This window comes from Somniosus microcephalus, chromosome 7 (genome assembly GCF_052327205.1).
Source record: "Somniosus microcephalus isolate GS21.2 chromosome 7, FLI_Smic_1.0, whole genome shotgun sequence".
NCBI classification, from domain to species: domain Eukaryota; kingdom Metazoa; phylum Chordata; class Chondrichthyes; order Squaliformes; family Somniosidae; genus Somniosus; species Somniosus microcephalus.
In genome coordinates, this window is record NC_140993.1 from 140,850,881 (window position 1) to 140,869,516 (window position 18,636).

At 42.1% G+C, this 18,636-nt stretch overlaps 1 protein-coding gene across 6 annotated transcripts in view; it reads left to right on the forward strand.

Annotated features, from left to right (window-relative positions):
* chd7 (chromodomain helicase DNA binding protein 7) overlaps positions 1-18,636 on the forward strand; it is a 328,856-nt gene that overhangs the window by 107,433 nt on the left and 202,787 nt on the right. For all 6 annotated transcript variants that reach the window (XM_085993014.1, XM_085993016.1, XM_085993015.1 and 3 more), the window contains one exon: positions 15,902-16,037. In XM_085993014.1, the coding sequence (XP_085849140.1) occupies positions 15,902-16,037 (136 nt within the window). The remainder of the gene's footprint in view (positions 1-15,901; positions 16,038-18,636) is intronic.

An 18,636-nucleotide genomic window follows, 5' to 3' on the forward strand; every position in this document is an offset into this window, starting at 1 on the left:
TTAAATTGATTTATACTGGTATTTTGGGGATTGGATTCTGCAATTGTCTTTTTTTGCATGGAAATTGTAAGTCTGTGGCTTTGTTGATAAATCAGCAGGGCAGAAAGAGATAAAACAGTTCCCATTTGGGAAGGTCCTTAAGCATCTGCAGTTACCCCCAAGACATGAGCTAATTGAGGGAAAATTATCTACCAGTCAGTTTTTAAGATGCCAATTACCATCCCTCTTTGTCTCTTCCTGGGTCCCAGTACATGCTGGGAAAACTCGCTCTGGGACTTCCCTGTGAAATTGTTCATATTAATAGTAACACCTGTGGGAGCCTGAATGTTTTTGAAGAAAATAACTACTCCTTTACCTTGACACACTCTTCCCCCTTAAAAATAATCTCCCAAGTGCAATTGACAAATTTAAACATAAGTACATCGACAGAGCTGTGGTTTAAAGCGGAGCGGGGGTTGGGGGGGGGGGAGCATTATCTGATAGGACATGACTAACTCTAAAAGACAATGGCCCAAAATTTGCAGTCGGAGGCTTCCCGCGGGCGGATGCCTCTGACCTGCAAAAAATCTACGAATTTATCTGGTGGTCTGGGAGGTAGGGAGATTCGCGCTCCTGGGCCTCTGCGGGTACCCACGGGTAGAGGCGCACGAGGTTTGCAAGCGCCCCGGGATCACGTGGGCTAGCCCAACCAATAAAAGAAGGGGAATCCCAACTTCTGCCCAGCGAATACCCTTGAAATTCGTACGCCTGGTAAAGAGTTTTAAAATATAGAAAAATAACATTTTATCACTCATTTATATATTAAAAACCCTGTCCAATAAGGTAAGTTTATTTTTAGCCCTGTTAAAACATATAAAAATGTTTAAATAGCATTTTAATTAATTTTAAATGTAAGTTTTTTATTTCATGTGTTCGTGTATTTTTTTTTAAGTGATCCCCATTCATACTTATGACAGTTCCATACATACAGAATCCCCATAAGCATGAATGGGGATCCCCCTTCTTTCATTGGTTGGGCCAGCCCACGTGATCCCAGGGACAGTTGCGAATGGCGTGGGCCAATACCCCGCGGGTACCCGGAGAGGCCCAGGAGCACGAATCTCTGTTCCTCCCGAACCACCAGGTAAATTTGTAGATTTTTTGCAGGTCAGAAGCCTCCCGACTGCAGATTTTGGGCCATTATCTTTTCTAGTTTGTTATGTCCTATCTGATGACTCTCCACTGTGCTCCCCAGGTAGCTAATGGGCCACACAGCTACTTGTTATTTTGTTCATCTTCCAGACCAAAACAGTTCATCCCTTTTGCAGGGAAAGATTATCAGTCCTTCCTAAAAAGGAGTCCAAACAGCTAGATGCACAAGGTTAAAAGCTTTACTTGCAGTTAACACTCCAGTTGCTTATGAAGGTTGCGCCGCACACAATGCATCCAGATTTGGTTACCGTACAGTCATTTATAATTGAAAACTGCTGTGGCTAACATTGCACGACACTAACCAGGCAGCAGAACTGCTGCAGTGAATGTCCTAATTAGTGGTCCATCAACAAGGGTGTTATGTTTTGTGTGGTTGGAGCTCTCCTTTGGGCTAAAGTCCGGGGATCATGTTGAAGGTATCCTGTAATCTTAAAATTGTACAGCAAATCCTGTGGGCAGTTGCAAGGATGCCCCAAAAGGCCCAGATAGTGTCAGATTAGGCCAACAAAAAGTAGTTGCCCTTTCAGAGAAAACATTAATTTCTCTGGAACTAGATACCTACACCAGATAGGCTAGCAGGGACCCTGAAAAGAAACCTGCTTAACTCTTGTTTGCTCATCTGTCTGCAATCTGACCCCCTGCCGCCAAACTGTAGGAGAGGACTTGAGGGAGGGACCGTACCAGTTGTTTCTCAGTGAATAGTTTTAGATCTCATGGGATGTGTGCGTATGTGGTGGAGCCTCAGCTCCGGCTTTCCCTTCACAGGTTCCCCCTCCCAAGGTTCATGAAGCAGTTTACAATCTTTCATCAGGCATTATAGCTTTAACAGTTTAGAAAGAAGAGGTTTTCACCACTGCTGTGCTCCAAGTTGCTTGAAGACGTTGGTTTTTAGAAATTATTTGGTGTACTTCCTATTTCTGCGGAGGGTGAACAAATGAGAGAATGGTGGACTTGATCATTGAATGAAATTCAGTCTCCATGTGCAAAGTCCCCATCCAGCCATTATTCTGACCTGGCGTAACTTGAAATCAATTGCATGTTTGTAGTTCCGAGTTACCAATTTTATTTGTTGGTTTCTCTGTTCTCACTGCTGTCTCATTTGTGGATTAGGCAATCACTCTGTAGGTGAAGTAAGAACTCTTCTGTTTAAAGGAAACCTACCTACTTAACTATGAAATGATAAATTCCCCACCCACTCACACTTGCAGGTTTGGGGAAATAATGGTTCAAGGTAAGTTGTGAGTTGGTACTAATTTGGTCTCGTTTCAAAATGTGCAAGACTGAAGATTACTGCAGAGCTTTGCATTCTCCTGTTGTCCTTCTCGGATGATTAAAAATGTGAAGTTTCCTTTTGGAGTAATTGACACTGCGCTTTTTAAAATATGTACTTGAACTGATGCCATTAGATTTTATTTTTTAGCTTCAAATTTAGAAATCTGAACAAAATGGATGATAAACTTACAAATATGGAATTTATCATAAGTGAGCACGAAACCAAATAACTCAATAGTGCAATGTTTTAGCAAATAGGAAGAGTTTGTAGTCCTTAAATCACAATTTTTGGCAAATATGGCAATGGATTGTATTTGAACTATTATCAGGAAGGATTTTAGTTGTGCCAGTATGAAGGGCTGTTGTATGTAAATAGAATAATAGTTGTCTCCAGCTGTTTGTGATGAATGGAGCTCTGTTATCGGCATGCACTGCAGGCAAAAAAGAATAATCTAGTGTACAATTTTCCTTTCCCTTTTCATTTTTGTAGAGTTGCTACCCAAATTCAGTGTTTTATTTGTGAAATAACTGAAGAAATGACACTACTTTTGTACTTAGATTGCTTTTAACTGTATTGTCGCTCTGTGAATTTTAAAATTCCACTTCCCCTCTTAAAAATACTGACTCGTGCTTGGGTATTGTTTCATGGGTGGTGGCAATTCACCAGTACTTTGCCCAAGTGGCCATTCCAAGTGTGCCTTTTGGTGGGTGTCAGCAGGCCATTTGACCACAGAGCCATTACAGCGGAGTCAATCTATACTCATCTGGTGTTCAGGGATTTTGCAGCAGGGATGACTGGATAGTAATTAGGAGCATAAATATTGGCTGATTACTCCCTTCCCTCTGGCTGCGAGGAAGCTAACTATTGTAATGCTGCTGATGCTGTCCAGTTTAGATCAGTTGTCTCAGTCAAACACAATGGGTTGGAATTTGCGGTTGGAGGCATACCTCCAAAGTACGCCTCCGACCCGATTTAAAAATATAAAAATAAAAAAATAAAAAAATAATCTGCACCTACCTACTGGCTCCCGGGCTTCGGAGACTTCAGATCATGGGCCTGCAGGCGTACACCTGCGTAAAAGCCCACAGATCCCAGGGACGCAGGCGATTCGGAAGTGTTCCTGGGATCACGTGGGCCAACTCCTCCTATCAGAAAGGAGGATTCCTAATAAGCTTATGGGGATTCCATTTACAAACTGAATCCCCATAAGCATATGAGGAATCTCCAAATAATTATTTTTATTCCCGTTGTGTAAATTATTTAATGTTCCCATTTTCACATTTAATTAAAAGTGCCTTTAATGAAGCATTTACAAAAAATATTTTGGCAAAATACAAAACCTAATTTTTATATTGTGCTCTCTAATAACCTGACTATTTCATAATGTCCAGTATTCTAGGACATTAACGTGCTTTCTAATAATCTAACAAAGGATTAAGTTGTCAGTTTAAAGTTTTTTAAAATTCACCTATTGTATTGGAAATGACTTCTGTTCATTGTTTATTTGTTTTTGGGATCAGCAAGGCTCATGTTTATTGCTCACGTTTAGTTGCTTTGAGGTGGTGGTGTTGGGCCACCTTCTTGAAGCACTGCAGTCCTGCTCCTACAATGGTGTTAAGTAGAGAATTACAGTATATTGGCCTAGCGATGATGGAACAGCAGTATGTGTCCAGCTCAGGATGGTATGTAACTTGGAAGCAATGATGTTTCCCACAACTGCTGCTCTTCTTCGTGGTAGAGGTTGAATAGAGGGGAAGATACTGTTAAAGTAACCTGATGAATTGGTGCAGTGCACACTATAGATGGTACATACTGCAACTGGGGGTGGATATTGAGTCCAGTGGCAGGGGCCGATTGTGCAATCCTAGATGGCATTGAGCTTCTTGAGTGTTGCACCCATCCAGGTGCGTAAGTATTCCATCATACGCCTCACATTTGATGTCAATGGCAGCTATAACTGGCTCTCCTTGCATTCTGCTCTTGCATCCAGGTTTTGGCATCTGGAGGTGTATGGTTCTGGCAGAATCCGAACCGAGCTCCAGTGAGGAGGTAAATTGATGCCACAGTTAATGACTCTCTCCATCACTTTACTGATTGGGAGGACATTGATGGTGCATTAATTGGCTGGGTTTGATTTGTCATGATTTTTGAGAGTGGAACATACTGTACCTGAGCAATCTTGCGCATTGACACGGTCAACCACACCATCCTTTTCCAAAAACCTTTCCTCCGTTGTCCAGCTCATTGGGGCTTCCCTTGCTTGGTTCCACTCTTACCTATACAATCAGAGGCAGAGCATTTCCAGCAATAATTTTTCTTCCTGCCCCCGTACCATTACCTCTATCCTTGGCCCCATCTTTTCCTTGTCTACATGCTACCTCATTGACAAGATCATCCAAATGAGGTCAGGATCCACTCGTACGCTGTCAACACCCAGCTCCAGCTCTCCACCACCTCGCTTGCTCCTTCCATTCACTCTGTTTTCAGCCTGCTTGTCTGACATCCAGTCCTGGGTGAGCCACAGTATCCTCCCAGTTAAACATTGGGCAGACCAATACCAGAACCAAGTCTTCGGCCCCCAGCACAAACTCTGCTTGCTATCTTGGGTTGGACCAGGCTGTTCACAGTCTTGGTGTTCCATTTGACACTGAGCTGAGCTTCCAAACCGATATGCTCTCCATCACAAAGACTGCCTATTTCCAGCTCCATAACATCACCTATCTCTGCCCCTGCCCCGCCTCAGCCCATCTGCTGCCAAAACCCCCCTCATGCCTTTGTCACATATAGACTTGAGTATTCCAATGCTCTCCTGGCCACCCCCTCCACCCTCCATAAACTACAACTCATCCAAAACTCTGCTGCCTGTAACCAATTCCGCACCAAGTTCTGCTGACCTACATTGGCTTCCAGTTCCACAAAATCTCAAATTTAACATTTTTATGCTCATGTTCAAATCCCTTCATGACCTGGCCCCTCCCAATCTCTGTGAACTTCTCCCTGGCCCCTCCCAATCTCTGTGAACTTCTCCAGCCCTTCAGCCATCAAAGAACTCTGCATTCCTCCAACTTTGGTCTCTTGTGCATCCCCCACTCCCATCAACCAACCATTGGTGACGTGCCTTCAGCTGCCTAGGCCGTAAGCAATGGAATTCCCTCCCTAAACCTCTTCCCCCGCTCCATCTCACTTTCCTCCTTTAAGACCCTCCTTAAAACCCACAACGCTTTTAGCCACCCCTCCTAATAACTCCTCCTTTGACTCTGTGGTGATTCATGTTTAAATACACTTCTGTGAAGCACCGTGGGAATTTTTTCTACTTTCATAGCTGTATAAATGTAAGTTGCTGTTCTTGGCATTGTTGTTGAGCAGATGCCAGTGTTATAGCTATGCTGGAACCGCTTGGTTAAAGGGGCAGCTAGCACTGATGCGCAGGTCTTCAGCACGATAGCTGGAATGTTGTCGGTGTCCATAGCCTTTACTGTGTCCAGTCTATTCCGCCATTTCTTAGATCATGCGGAGCAAATCATGTGACCTTAAGTTGTGGCTGAGTGCACTTGACATTAGCATCTATGATGGTGGAGACCTCGGGCGGAGTAGGAGCATTCATAATGTGCATTCATTATGTGCTAAAGTGGTGTATATTGAATAAGCAGACTGTTTGAAATTGTGGATTTTTAAAAATTCACGCGATGCACTTGTTATATTTTTGCTCGAATATTTGTGAAATTTTATTTGTATGGTCATCCTTCCGTCATGTTCCTTACCATACAGTAAAATGCTGTGTATGTACCCTTTTACTTTGGATAGTGCACAAAACTATGTATTACCCCAAAGAATAGACTAAGATTATGATGTGGAGCAGATTCCACGTGATCCAATGATTCAGCCAGTTCTTTTGGGTGGTAAGGAAGAGTTTTGTTTCGGAAGATCTAAAGACAAAATGAGAATGTGACTTGCACTGGAATATTTAGGGGAGAGGATATTAATACGAAATATTCTCTCAGAAAAAAGACCCATGGTATGCTGAGGAAAAAGAACATACTCTTTGCTCTATAACCAAATGGGACCGTGGCACCCTGTTACCAAGGAAACACTACTGGTTGGCTGGGTCTGCATTCTGTGTTTGGTAATGGCATAAAGAAATGGAATTCTGAAATCAAGAAATGTTTAAGTCTTGACTTATTAAACAAACAAGATGGTCAAATACTAGGTCTACTGAATGCCATATCAGCAGTATATCGTGAGTTGATGATAAAATAGCTATAATCTAATATTGATTACAAATTTGATTTTGTAATGTGAGTGAAAGCATATTTTAAATGTTTCCTTGTGCATAATTTTTTAATGAATGGCAGTGAAAAATCTTGATGCCATTTGACTTGTGCTGTAAAGCTGATAGTAAACTGAAAGTGTTGTGCCTGTCTTCCTGTACACGACCACCCATAGTAACTCATTTTTGCTAAATATCAATTTTGTCTCAACTTTTAAAGCATTTTAGAACTCACTTTCTCCTACTTTGTGTTGGTCAGCGTAGCCTTGGAACTGTAAATTCAGTGCGATTTGGAAAGAAGATTAATCAACTAGTACTTGGAATACATGGTTTTGGCAAGGGACCAAGCTGTTGGCCATTGTCTTTTTGATTTAAACAAATTTGAGAAATGTGTAATGTTTTAGAACACCTTTTGCACTGATTTGATAAAAGAAACCGCAAAATGCTGCTGCGCAGGTGTTGAGAATGTTGCTAGCTGATTGAGGGAAGCAGATGGCTTTAGTCAGTGGCATCGAGCCAAAAGAGCAGGTGCTGGTCATGTGACTGCTGGTTACCAGGGTAATCTTATTGCTCTTGGCGTGCAGATGAAAGGAAAGGGGCCCCAGTGTTCAGCTGTAGTATTGTATAATTTGTGGCAGTTAGAGCGGAAATAAATGCTGGAAATGGAGTCTTATGGCAAGAGAAGCTGATGGCAGTGTTTAGTAAATACTAAAGTAATTGGTGTGGAAATTGTGCTGAAAATTAAGTGAAATGGGTTTTGGCTATGTAAGAGATTGGTGTATGGTTTAGCATGCCTTTTTGTCAATCTTTTAGTCATTAGACTTTAGCACTACATAAAAATAAGAGAATGAGTTCCTTGAACATGGATATTGTTCCCTGCAGTTAATGATTTTTAAAAGCATATTTTCCAATAGGAAGCAGCCCATTCCAATACAATGGGATAGACTGGTACATCTCAATTTGGACCCCAGCTTTGTTTTATGATGCTGCCCATTTTTTCCTATTGAAGGTGGCATGTCCAGTTAACAGGAAAGAATGGTTCATCGGTAGAATTTTTCCTTTGGGTTCCACTTTGCCAAGATTACTAGAGTTAGCTTGGTGAGTGTGCCAGGGGAAGTTCAGGTGGTCATTTTTGGAATGTATTATCACCTGGTTTGTCACATGGTTTAGTATGAGCATGCTCAGTTAGTTCTGGCTTATTAAGCAAGCACCTTGACTAGCAACTCATTGTGTCTCTCCTTATTTTGTTCTACCCACATATATTACAATTTTCACAGCTAACTTCTAGAGTGTGTATCCCAGAGGATACAGAGAGGGGGATAAATTGCATCAAAATATAGAGGGGTCGTATCCTTCAATGTAAATCAGCTTTGATTCTGCAGTTCCAAACCCCAAAAGTAATAGCTTATCCTACCATATAGTTTGCTAGTTTGATTTTAGTTTGAATAGTACCTCTGTAAATCATTTGAAGAGGGAAATATTAACCATGTGCCTTTTTTTATTCTTAATTCAGAAGTATAGCACGAATACCCAAATCAATTATTTGGGTGAATGGAATTAATTCTTCAGTTTTTCTTAAGTATCCCCTCCAATAACAAGTGTGAGGAGCTCATGGACTTCTTTGTCTCTAAGATTGAGACCATCCGATCAGCTGCCTCTGCCACTTCCCTTCCTTCCCCTAGCCCACCGGGCCAAACTTCCTCTAAGGTTGCCCCCTGCCCTAGAACTGAAATCTCATCTTTCTCCAGTTTCGCTCCGATCTCCCCTCATGAACTCTCTGCTCGTCTTGTCCATGAGACCCACTTCCTGCTCCCTCTAAACTATTCTCACTAAACTGCTGACCACCCAACTTCCTTTTCTGGCTCCTATGTTAGCTGACATTGTTAACTGTTCTCTCTCCTCAGGTACTGTCCCCCTCTCCTTCAAATCTGCCATCATCACTCCTCCCCTCAAAAAACCAACCCTTGACCCCTCCGTCCTTGCAAACTGCTGCCTCATCTCCAACCTCCCTTTCCTCTCAAGTCCTTGAACGTGTTGTTGCCTCCCAAATCTGTGCCCATCTTTCCCGGAACTCCATGTTTAAATCCCTCCAATCAGGTTTCCGCCCCTACCGCAGTACAGAAACGGCTCTCATCAAAGTCACAAATGACATCTTTTGTGACTGTGACAAAGGTAAATTATTCCTCCTCATCCTTCTTGACTTGTCTGCAGCCTTTGACACGGTTGACCACTCCATCCGCTTCCAACTCTTCTCACTGTCGTTCAGCTGGGTGGGACTGTACTTGCCTGGTTCCATTCTTATCTATCTAATCATAGCCAGACAATCGCCTGCAATAACGTCTCTTCCTGCTCCCGTATCGTTACTTCTGGTGTCCCCCAAGGATATACCTTGGCCCCCTCCTATTTCACACTACAAGTTGCCCCTTGGCGACATCATCCGAAAACCCAGCGTCAGTTTCCACATGTACGCTGATGACACCCAGCTCTACCTCACAACCCCTCCACAGTCTCTAAGTTGTCAGACTGCTTGTCTAACATCCAGTACTAGATGAGCAGAAATTTTCTACAGTTAAATATTGGGAAGACCGAAGCCATTGTTTTCAGTCCCCGCGACAAACTTCGTTCCCGAGCCACTGACTCCATTCCTCTCCCTATCATTCGTCTGAGGCTGAACCAGACTGTCCGCAACCTTGGTGTCATATTTGATCCTGAAATGAGCTTCTGGCGGCATATCCAAGACCACCTATTTCCTCCTCTGTAACCTCGCCTGTCTCCGCCCTTGCCTCAGCTCCTCTGCTGCTGAAACCCTCATCCATGCCATTGTTACCTCTAGACTTGACTATTCCAACGCACTCCTGACTGGCCTCCCACATTCTGCCCTACGTAAACTTGAGGTCATCCAAAACTCTGCTGCCTGTGTCCTAACTTGCACCAAGTCCTCTTCACCCATCACCCCTGTGCCTGCTGACCTACATTGGCTCCTGGTTAAGCAATGCCTCGATTTTAAAATTGTTATCCTCACCCCTCCCTAATCTCTGTAATCTCCTCCAGCCCCCCCCCCCCCCCCAACCCCCAAGATATCTGCACTCCTCTAATTCTGCCCTCTTGAGCATCCCTGATTATAATCACTCCAACATTGGTGGCAGTGCCTTCAACTGCCTCGACCCTCAGCTCTGGAATTCCCTGCCTAAACCTCTCCGCCTCTCTACACCTCTTTCCTCCTTTAAGACGCTCCTTAAAACCTACCTCTTTGACCCTGCCCATATGTGGCTCGGTGTCAGATTTTTTGTCTTCTAACAATCCTGTGGAAGCTCCTTGGGACGTTTTACTACGTTAAAGGTGCTATATAAATACAAGTTGTTGTTGAGTAACAAGAAAACTCTAACCCACTAAGTGCACTTTTCCAACCAGTTCTGTTTAGTTTGCATACTCCTGAATTGTCCCCAGTTTATTTAATCTACTTCAGAAAATTAAATAACCAATAAAAATTCCAAGAAGAAAAAGCTCTGTAAAATTCCTACCGGCTGTCTGAAGATCTCCAAGTTCTCACTTGATCTTCAATCTGTTGCTTAATAATGACCAGTTGCGAGCCACATTCCAATGGTATAAACTGGATTAGATCCACAGTATTCCGTAGTGTTTGATTGTATTGAATTGTACAGCCTTCAGTCTCCTTTTTAACCACCTGATAGTCCAGTACTTTTCTAATGGAGCTCATTGATATTGGATTCACTGCTTTTGCTACTCTCTTGTGTATACATGCTACTTTGAGAACTCTGGTTTCTGAAGACAGTAGCTTTACAAATCCCAAATCTAAGGTGGGGGGTGGAGGGAGAGAGACTAGGTTTGCACTCCCAATGTTAATTACAATGAAATGCAAACTTTATTGGAGCATTCCTTTATAAGTTAAAACTTTTCAAGTCATTTTATCTATGGTAATAATGACCCATAGTATAAATCAAGTAGAATTGGAAAGTGTTAGACTTGTCATGGTTTGCCATTATTTTTTTCAAATTTTGGAGATTATCCTCACAAATGTAACATGAGTAACAAAGTTCAAGAAATTCTAGTGAGCTCCCAAGCTGCAAGATGTTGAAGTCTGCTGAACCCCAACGTCTAGTTGATTTATGAAACATGGCTGTAAAGACAACATAAAATTCCCATCTTTTTGGGAGGTTTTAAACTCATAGTATTTTTTCCCCATTGTATATTTGTCATGGTTAATGAATATATTCAGAGGTATTGCACTGATGTTGTAGGCAGGTGATGAGATATCATTTGATGGGGGTTTCATTTTCAGCACATTGGTAGAACAATTATCTGCAGCAGTATCCAGCTTCAAAGAAAACCAATGTGCATTTCTTCCGACAGAAGTATTTTAAAAAATTGCTTTGATATTTTACTCTGACTGGGGCAGGCATTCCAAAGCAGATTGTCCTTGGGTACTGTTCCCCCTCCCCTTTTAAATCTGCTGTCATCACCCCCTCAAACAATCTACTCTTGACCCCTCTGCTCTTGCAAACTACCGGCCCATCTCCAAACTACCTTTCATCTTCAGTCCTTGAACTTGTTGTCGTCCCCCAAATCTGTGCCCATCTTTCTCGCAACTCCATGTTCGACCCCCCTCCAGTCAGGTTTCTGCCCCTGCTGCAACACTGAAATAGCCCGCATCAAAGTCACAAATTGCATCCTATGTGACTTTAACCATGGTAAACTATCCTTCCTCATGCTTCCTGACCAGTCTGCAGCCTTCAACACGGTTGACCACACCATCCTCCTCCAATGCCTCTCTTCCATTGTCGAGCTGGGTGGGACTGCCCTCTTCTGGCTCCGTTCCTATCTAGCCAGTCGTAGCCAGAGAATCACCTGTAGTGGCTTCTCTTCCTGCTCCCGGCTTCTCTATCCTTGGCCTACTCCTGTTTCTCATTTACATGCCTCTTGGCAACATCATCTGAAAACGCAACAGGTTCCACATGTACGCTGTCGACACCTAGCTCTACTTCGCAACCTCTTTTGACCCCTCCACTGTCTCTGATTTGTCACGCTGCTTGTCAGACAGCTAGTATTGGATAAGCAGAAATTTCCTCCAATTAAGTATTAAGACCAAAGCCATTGTCTTCCTCTCCCTGGCCACTGTCCGAGGCTGAACCAGACTTTTTGGAACCTTGGCGTAATATTTGGCCCTGATCTGAGCTTCTGACTCTATATCTTTTCCATCACTATGTTAAAGGTGCTATATAAATGCAAATAAAAGTTGTTGTTGTTGAATAAATCTTCTAAAATCTATCCTCCAGCTGTCATACTTTTTTTAAAAAACAGAGCTAAAAACAAGTGTCCACCTGCATGTGCATCTTGGTTGCCACTTCAGACCCAAACCCCTCTTTTTTTTTTTTCTTGCTCTGGGTCTTTATGCTTTCCTCTTCTTTCTCTCTCCAATTATGTGACCTTTCACCTTTTTAAGGAGCGTCTTAAAGTAGGAAAGAGAGGCGGAGAGGTTTAGGGAGGGAATTCCAGACTTAGGGCCTTGGTAGCTGAAGGCATGGCCACCAATGGTGGAGTGATTAAAATCGGGGATGCTCAAGAGGCTAGAACTAGAGGGGCGCAGATATCTCGGAGAGTTGGAGGATTGGAGGCGATTGCAGAGATCAAGAGGGGCGAGGCCATTGAAAACGAGGATGAGAATTTTAAAATTGAGGTGTTGTGTAACCAAGAGCCAATGTAGGTCAGCTAGCATAGGGGTGATGGATGAACGGGACTTGAGGGTTTCAGCAGCAGACGCACTGAGGCAGGGGACGGAGTCAAGCAATGTTAGAGGTGGAAATAGGGGGTGATGGCACGGATATGTGGTCAGCAACTCATCTCGTGATTCAGGTGAAGTTTATATTGAGATCTCAAAGCAAAGGGTCTATGAAATAATGAGTTTGGTTCTGTGTTCTATATGCTTTCGAAAGCATATTAAGTTCTAAGCGTGTCTTTTCTTATCCTAATCCTAGTTCATCTTTCAAAAAAAGTTGAGTTTTGAAGCAAACAGCCTGTAATGAACTCATTGACGGTTAAAAAATATAAACTTTCTAATTGTTGATATCTAAGACTGAGCATAAATGACAGAGGCAGACTGTGTCTTTCCTCATCCTAATTTGATATCCTCTTTTAAAAATTTAATTTGAAAGCAAATAACGCCATTTTGAGATAAATAGATAGAGAGGCCAGGAGAGGGAAAAGGGACATAAGAGCAAGGAAGTAGGTTGCAAGCATGAGTGATGAGGAGGAGGCTGGAAAGGGAGCCACTGAGGGCCACATTTTCCCCACTAGTCTCATCAGAAAATGCAGCCTGGACCTGGCGGGGGCACCTCTCCCTGCAACACCACACTACAGGGCCCACTACCTCCCATCTGACAGAAAAGATGACAGCTAGAAATTGAAGCAGACAGAAGGAATAGCAAAAAGAATATTGGTACAGCATTGATCTGCTAATAGGATATAATTTCTGCTAAATGCACTTAGGAATGAATATGATAGACTTCCAGGTGCATAAAATCATTGTTCTGACTTTTTCTACGGTTCATCATATTTCATGAAAATTGGATGTGGTAGTCTAATTGGACACCTAGTTTCATAATCCTAGTAATAGTGCATTGCAGCTTCTTAGTTAATATAATGAATGATCTGAAATGATAAAGTGTAGGAGTGCTTAATCACTTTTTCTTGGGGACCCAAGAAGCTGCTGATTATGTTTGTGAATATTTATAAAAACAGGCCAATAGTCCAGAGATCATCATTTTGTAAATCTTACTGGATTTATTTCTAGAATTTTTAACCTTATGTATAACCTAATTAGAGCTCGCAGTTGAGTTGCCTCTTAATCTGTAAAGTTCTTTCAACCCTCGGAAACGGAATGTTATGCATTAAAGCTGACGTGCAAATACTGCATTCTCAATTCCAGGGCTAAAGAATTGGTTTTATTTTGAAGGAGGAATGATAATTATGGTTTGGTGGCAGGAACACTTCATCTTCACTCTCATGATTTATCTAATTTTTTCTCCATCTTTCATCCTTTGGCACCTTTATGCCCATTTCTGTGTCCATAACAGGCTTTTTGCACTCTACAATGTTTATAAGCTGACACTCCAGATTAACTCCATTTAAATATGATGTCTCCCATTACTAGAAAAGACATATTTAAACTGCTATGAATAGAATTAAATATAAATTGCAGTTATTACTATTGGGTGCTATTTGTTAATTTTGTTCATTAAAAAAATCCCTTTTTCTGGTAATGGTAGGCACTGGATTCAAGGTGAGGCTTGCTTAGAAGTTGAAGCTAGCCTGAAGAGATGGCCAGGGACAGAGAAGAAGCGTCTAGGTCAGATCAGGAGGAACTGAAATAAGCATGAGAGCCTAGAAGGATTTCCATCAGGTAGACAAATAACGTGAGGGATGCCAAATCACAGAGAAGTAGAAGAATTGTGTAAACCGTGTCATCAATGTGTTCACAAATGTGCACTAATACCAGTCCTATTAAATTGATTCTCATTGATCAAATAGGTGTAGTCTGTATATGTTGAGTGTATTCACTTCTCTGAAAGGAGTGTGATCTCCACATAAAAATGTAATGCTCTGTAAACATTTAATACGTGCTACTTCTCTCCATCTCCCCTTTCCCTATCCATCCCCTCGTGCTCTCTCTCTCACTCTCGCTCTCGCGTGCGCTCACACACTCTCACTCTCACACTGTTCTAAGGCATATTCTTAGTTTTGAATGGAGGAGGCAGCAGATGCACAGACTGGCAGCACAGCATGTTCTTGAACTTCTCTGCCTGTCACCAGTTTTCTTCCCCCCTCCGGCCCCCCCCCCCCCCTTTCTAAAGGCGTTCATTCATAATAGAATTTGGTTCCAGAGTACCAGCTACCCTCTGGTACATTTCACAAGTTGTCGATCTTAAGCAGTGAGTGCCAGCAAGCTATTTGAATGAGCCTAGTTATGCTCAAGTCATCTGATGTCCACACCCGCGCACACGGTTTGCAGCAAGAGCTGTTGGATAGTGACCATCAATGGGAACTCTAGTGGAAGTTTTTTAAAAATCTATCTGTAATCAAAGGATGCTAAAGCCAGTTTCAGCACTCCAGTTGCTGTACTGGCTGTGTCAATACAGACCAGGAATTGGATATGGGAACTTTAGGTTATTATATCTTAGTACTGCACTCAAGTGACGTCTTTACCCGCAAGGTTGTTGGGGAGCTCTCTGCTCCTTTCTTGAAGATATTAACTTATACAGAGTGCAATTCCATGATTGCCGGTAGCCTTTTGGTACCTTGTCAAAGTGATGTTTATTTGTGTGAGCCTAGGCAGGCTAATTGACCATAGAGGGGGAGAAAGAGGAGAAGGCAAGTAATACCAGCCAAACCGAGAAACTGTGACAATCCTGATCTGAAAGGCTCAGTTCTACAGTGGCTTGTACATTCACTATCCACCAATGAAAGCAAGGCTTGCATTTATATAGCGCCTTTCATGACCTCATGATGTCCCAAAGTGCTTTACAGCCAATTGAGTACTTTTGAATTGTAGTAACTGTTGTAATGTCGGAAACGCGGCTGCCAATTTGCGCACAGCAAGCTCCCACAAACAGCAATATGATAATGAGCAGATAATCTGTTTTTTGTAATGTTAATTGAGGGATAAATATTGGCCAGGTCACCAGGGATAACTCCCCTGCTCTTTTTCGAAATAGTGTCATGGGATCTTTTACATCCACCTGAGAGAGCAGATGGGGCCTCAGTTTAACATCTCATCCAAAAAAACAGCACCTCCAACAAGAGGGAGCTTTGTGCTTGTTTTTGACGTCTTAGCCGTTCCATTCAACAGGTCAGACAGATGGGTAGTTGGGGAGCCTTGTATGTGAAAATTGTGCTGAATTGGGTAGTCTACACTTATTGCGAGTCTCCATGTTTAAGTCAGAGTAAAGTGAAAACAATAGACATGCAAGTAGGCTTTTAATTACCTATTTTCACCACCTGATCGTGTTGTTGCGTGTTTAGGATTAGATTTTTTCTTCTGTGGGGCAAAATACTATTTCAAAAAAGATAATGGAATCTTAAAGTATTATTTGGAATATTATGAATGGTTTTGGTTACTGTTCTGCTTTATACTAACAGATGTTAATATTTTGTAGCAACAAGAAAAATGCGCCAGAATCAACTGTTGGAAAGAAAAAAGGCAAAAGGAAACATGAATCTTCTCCTGAAAATTCAGATATGGACAAAACGCCACCTCCATCTCCACAGGAAGAGGATGAATTGGGCGTACAGGTGAATGCAATCTCTTAACTTAAACAAGTATAAATTTAAAATTTAGGTTTACAATAACCGTGCATACAGAGTACACGATTACATCAATATTATGACCTCCATGGGCTGCATTTAAAAAAAAAATGAAATGATTAGTGCACTGCTTTATGTTGCAATCAGTTTTAACTTCTGTTCTGTTCATCAGGTAAAACTATTTTGCTACTAGCAGTGATGGGTTACTGTGGGTGGCCTGACAATAAGTGGAGAGCCTTGGTGAAGTTGGTGTTATAAACCCCTATATTTTGAGAAACAAAAAGCAAAATACTGCAGATGCTGGAAATCTGAAATAAAAACAGAAAATGCTGGAAACACTCAGCAGGTCGGGCAGCACCTGTGGAGAGAGGAAGTTAACATTTCCTGTGGATGATCTTTCATTCTTTTGAGAAATGCTGGTCAAGGAAATCAGAGGGTTTCCATTAACTACGTATGTGCCTGCAGTGGCCTTCTGTTTTTTAAAAGACCCATCCACAAGAAGGGCAGGATTACCTCTGTCTGTTTTACACAGTATAAGTAATATACTCTACTTGTTATAAGTTGTTTGTCCATTTGTCGAAACTGTTGAGTAAATTTTGGCCATGCTAATGAAGCAATGCTACATCTAGGGTTTGACTTCAACTACAGAATTTAAACATTTACTTTGAGTGCACTTCAAAGGCATTTTTTTTTTTTTTTTTTAAAGATTCAGAATATCCATCATTGGGTGGTCCCTTCCCTGAGTTATCACATGCATGAGTTAAACCAAACAAATCAAATAAGTCCACTATAAGAGGCTTGTACTATATAGAAGAAAAGCTCACTTGGCCCATCAAGCCTGTTTGTACATGGTACGTATATAGAAGAATGTGCTCTATCATGGACTGTGTCCAACCTACTCAATTTTCTAAGGAGGGCAACCAACTAAAAATAAATCCTGTCCGCAAGCATCGGTTTGGCTCGGTGGTTGGACTGTCCTTTGAGACAGAAGGTTGTGGGCCAAAGCCCCACTCCAGAACATGGGCACATAATTCAGTTTGACATTTCAGTGCATTTCTGAGGGAGTGCTACATTGTTAGTGCCATGTTTTGGATGAAAAGTAAAAATGAGGTGCTGTCTGCCAGTTCAGGTGGATGGAAAAGGCTCTTTTTCCAAGAAGAGCTAGAGTGTTCACACAAATTTCTGTCTCACATAGGACTCTTTAGGGACCTGAACAATGTTGTAGAAAGAGATAAATGAAAAGGTGTTGTATCTGCTACAGTTGCATGGATAAGTCAGTGATGTGGAAGAATGCACAAGTGTATCTAGAAGGAAAGCAGAGAGGGAAGCAGAAGCTGGGCTTGGTGGTGGGAACGTGTTCGTAGTAGAAAATGATTTGAATGGAACAGAATGTGTTGACAAATATATTGCTTTCCTAAGAGGAGCAAGAGGGGTGGATGGCCAAGTTATGAGACGCAAGGTGGACGCGGTAAAGGATTCTGTCCAGTTATCATCTTTGACACTTTCACATACAACCGTAGCAGGTACGACACATACTCATCTTCCCACATCATTATCCAGTGCCCCAGACACTCCTTTCATATAAGACAGTAATTTACATGTGCTTCCTCCAACCTTGCGTACTGTGTTGTTTATAGGTCAGTCTGTTCTACATTGGGGAGACCAAATGCAGATTGGGTGACTGCTGAACACTGCTGTTCTGTTCGCCAATATGATCCTTACCTTCCTGTGGCTTTCCATTTCAATTCCCACTCTGATGTCTGTCTTTTCCCTCCTATAATGTTCTAAACAAATCCAACACAAACTTCAAGAACAGTTCCTCATCTTTCACCTGGGCACCCTTCAGCCCTCTACCATGCACATTAAATTTAAAAACTTGGGCTCTTGGCTTTGTCTCTCATTTTCTCAGTGGGAAGCAGTGCTGGAAATTTAGAGATGGGAGATGGGTTGCCATTGCAGATATTTATCCTATTGATCACCAAGACCATGTCCACCTGCGCAACCTGAGAAAACCCTGCCCACTTGGTCATTGGTACAGTTTTGCATGCTGTTTACTCATTTTATACCAACAGGAGAGGCAAAAAAAAAGCCCAATTCAGGAAAATCTCTGGGATATTTTTCTTCAACTCCCTAATGCAATCAAGCAAACTCCTGCAGACCACAGTTGCCCATGACCCATCATAATTTCAACTAACTAGCAATTATCTCCTATAACTGGAGATGTTCTCTTCTCTCAGGAACTTCTCACATTCCCTTTTAAAGGACTGCAGTAATCCCATTCTCACCAGGTGCTGGAACAATTTTGGTGATCACACTCTTCTAAAATAAATACTTCCTGGCATTAAACTCAACTCTTTGCCTACTGATTTTTATAGGTGTGACCTCCTGCCCTGCCATCTCTATCCATTTCAAATAATCTATCCAACCATAGGTATTCTATTCCTTCATCCTGAAAACTTCAAAAGTATCCTGTCTAAAACAGTATTGCGCTAAAGTAAATAACCCTAATTTAAGAGCTATAGGATTTGGTATCGTTTTGGTCGCCTTCCTCTGCACCCTCTCCTTGTTATCCTTCACTACGTGCAGT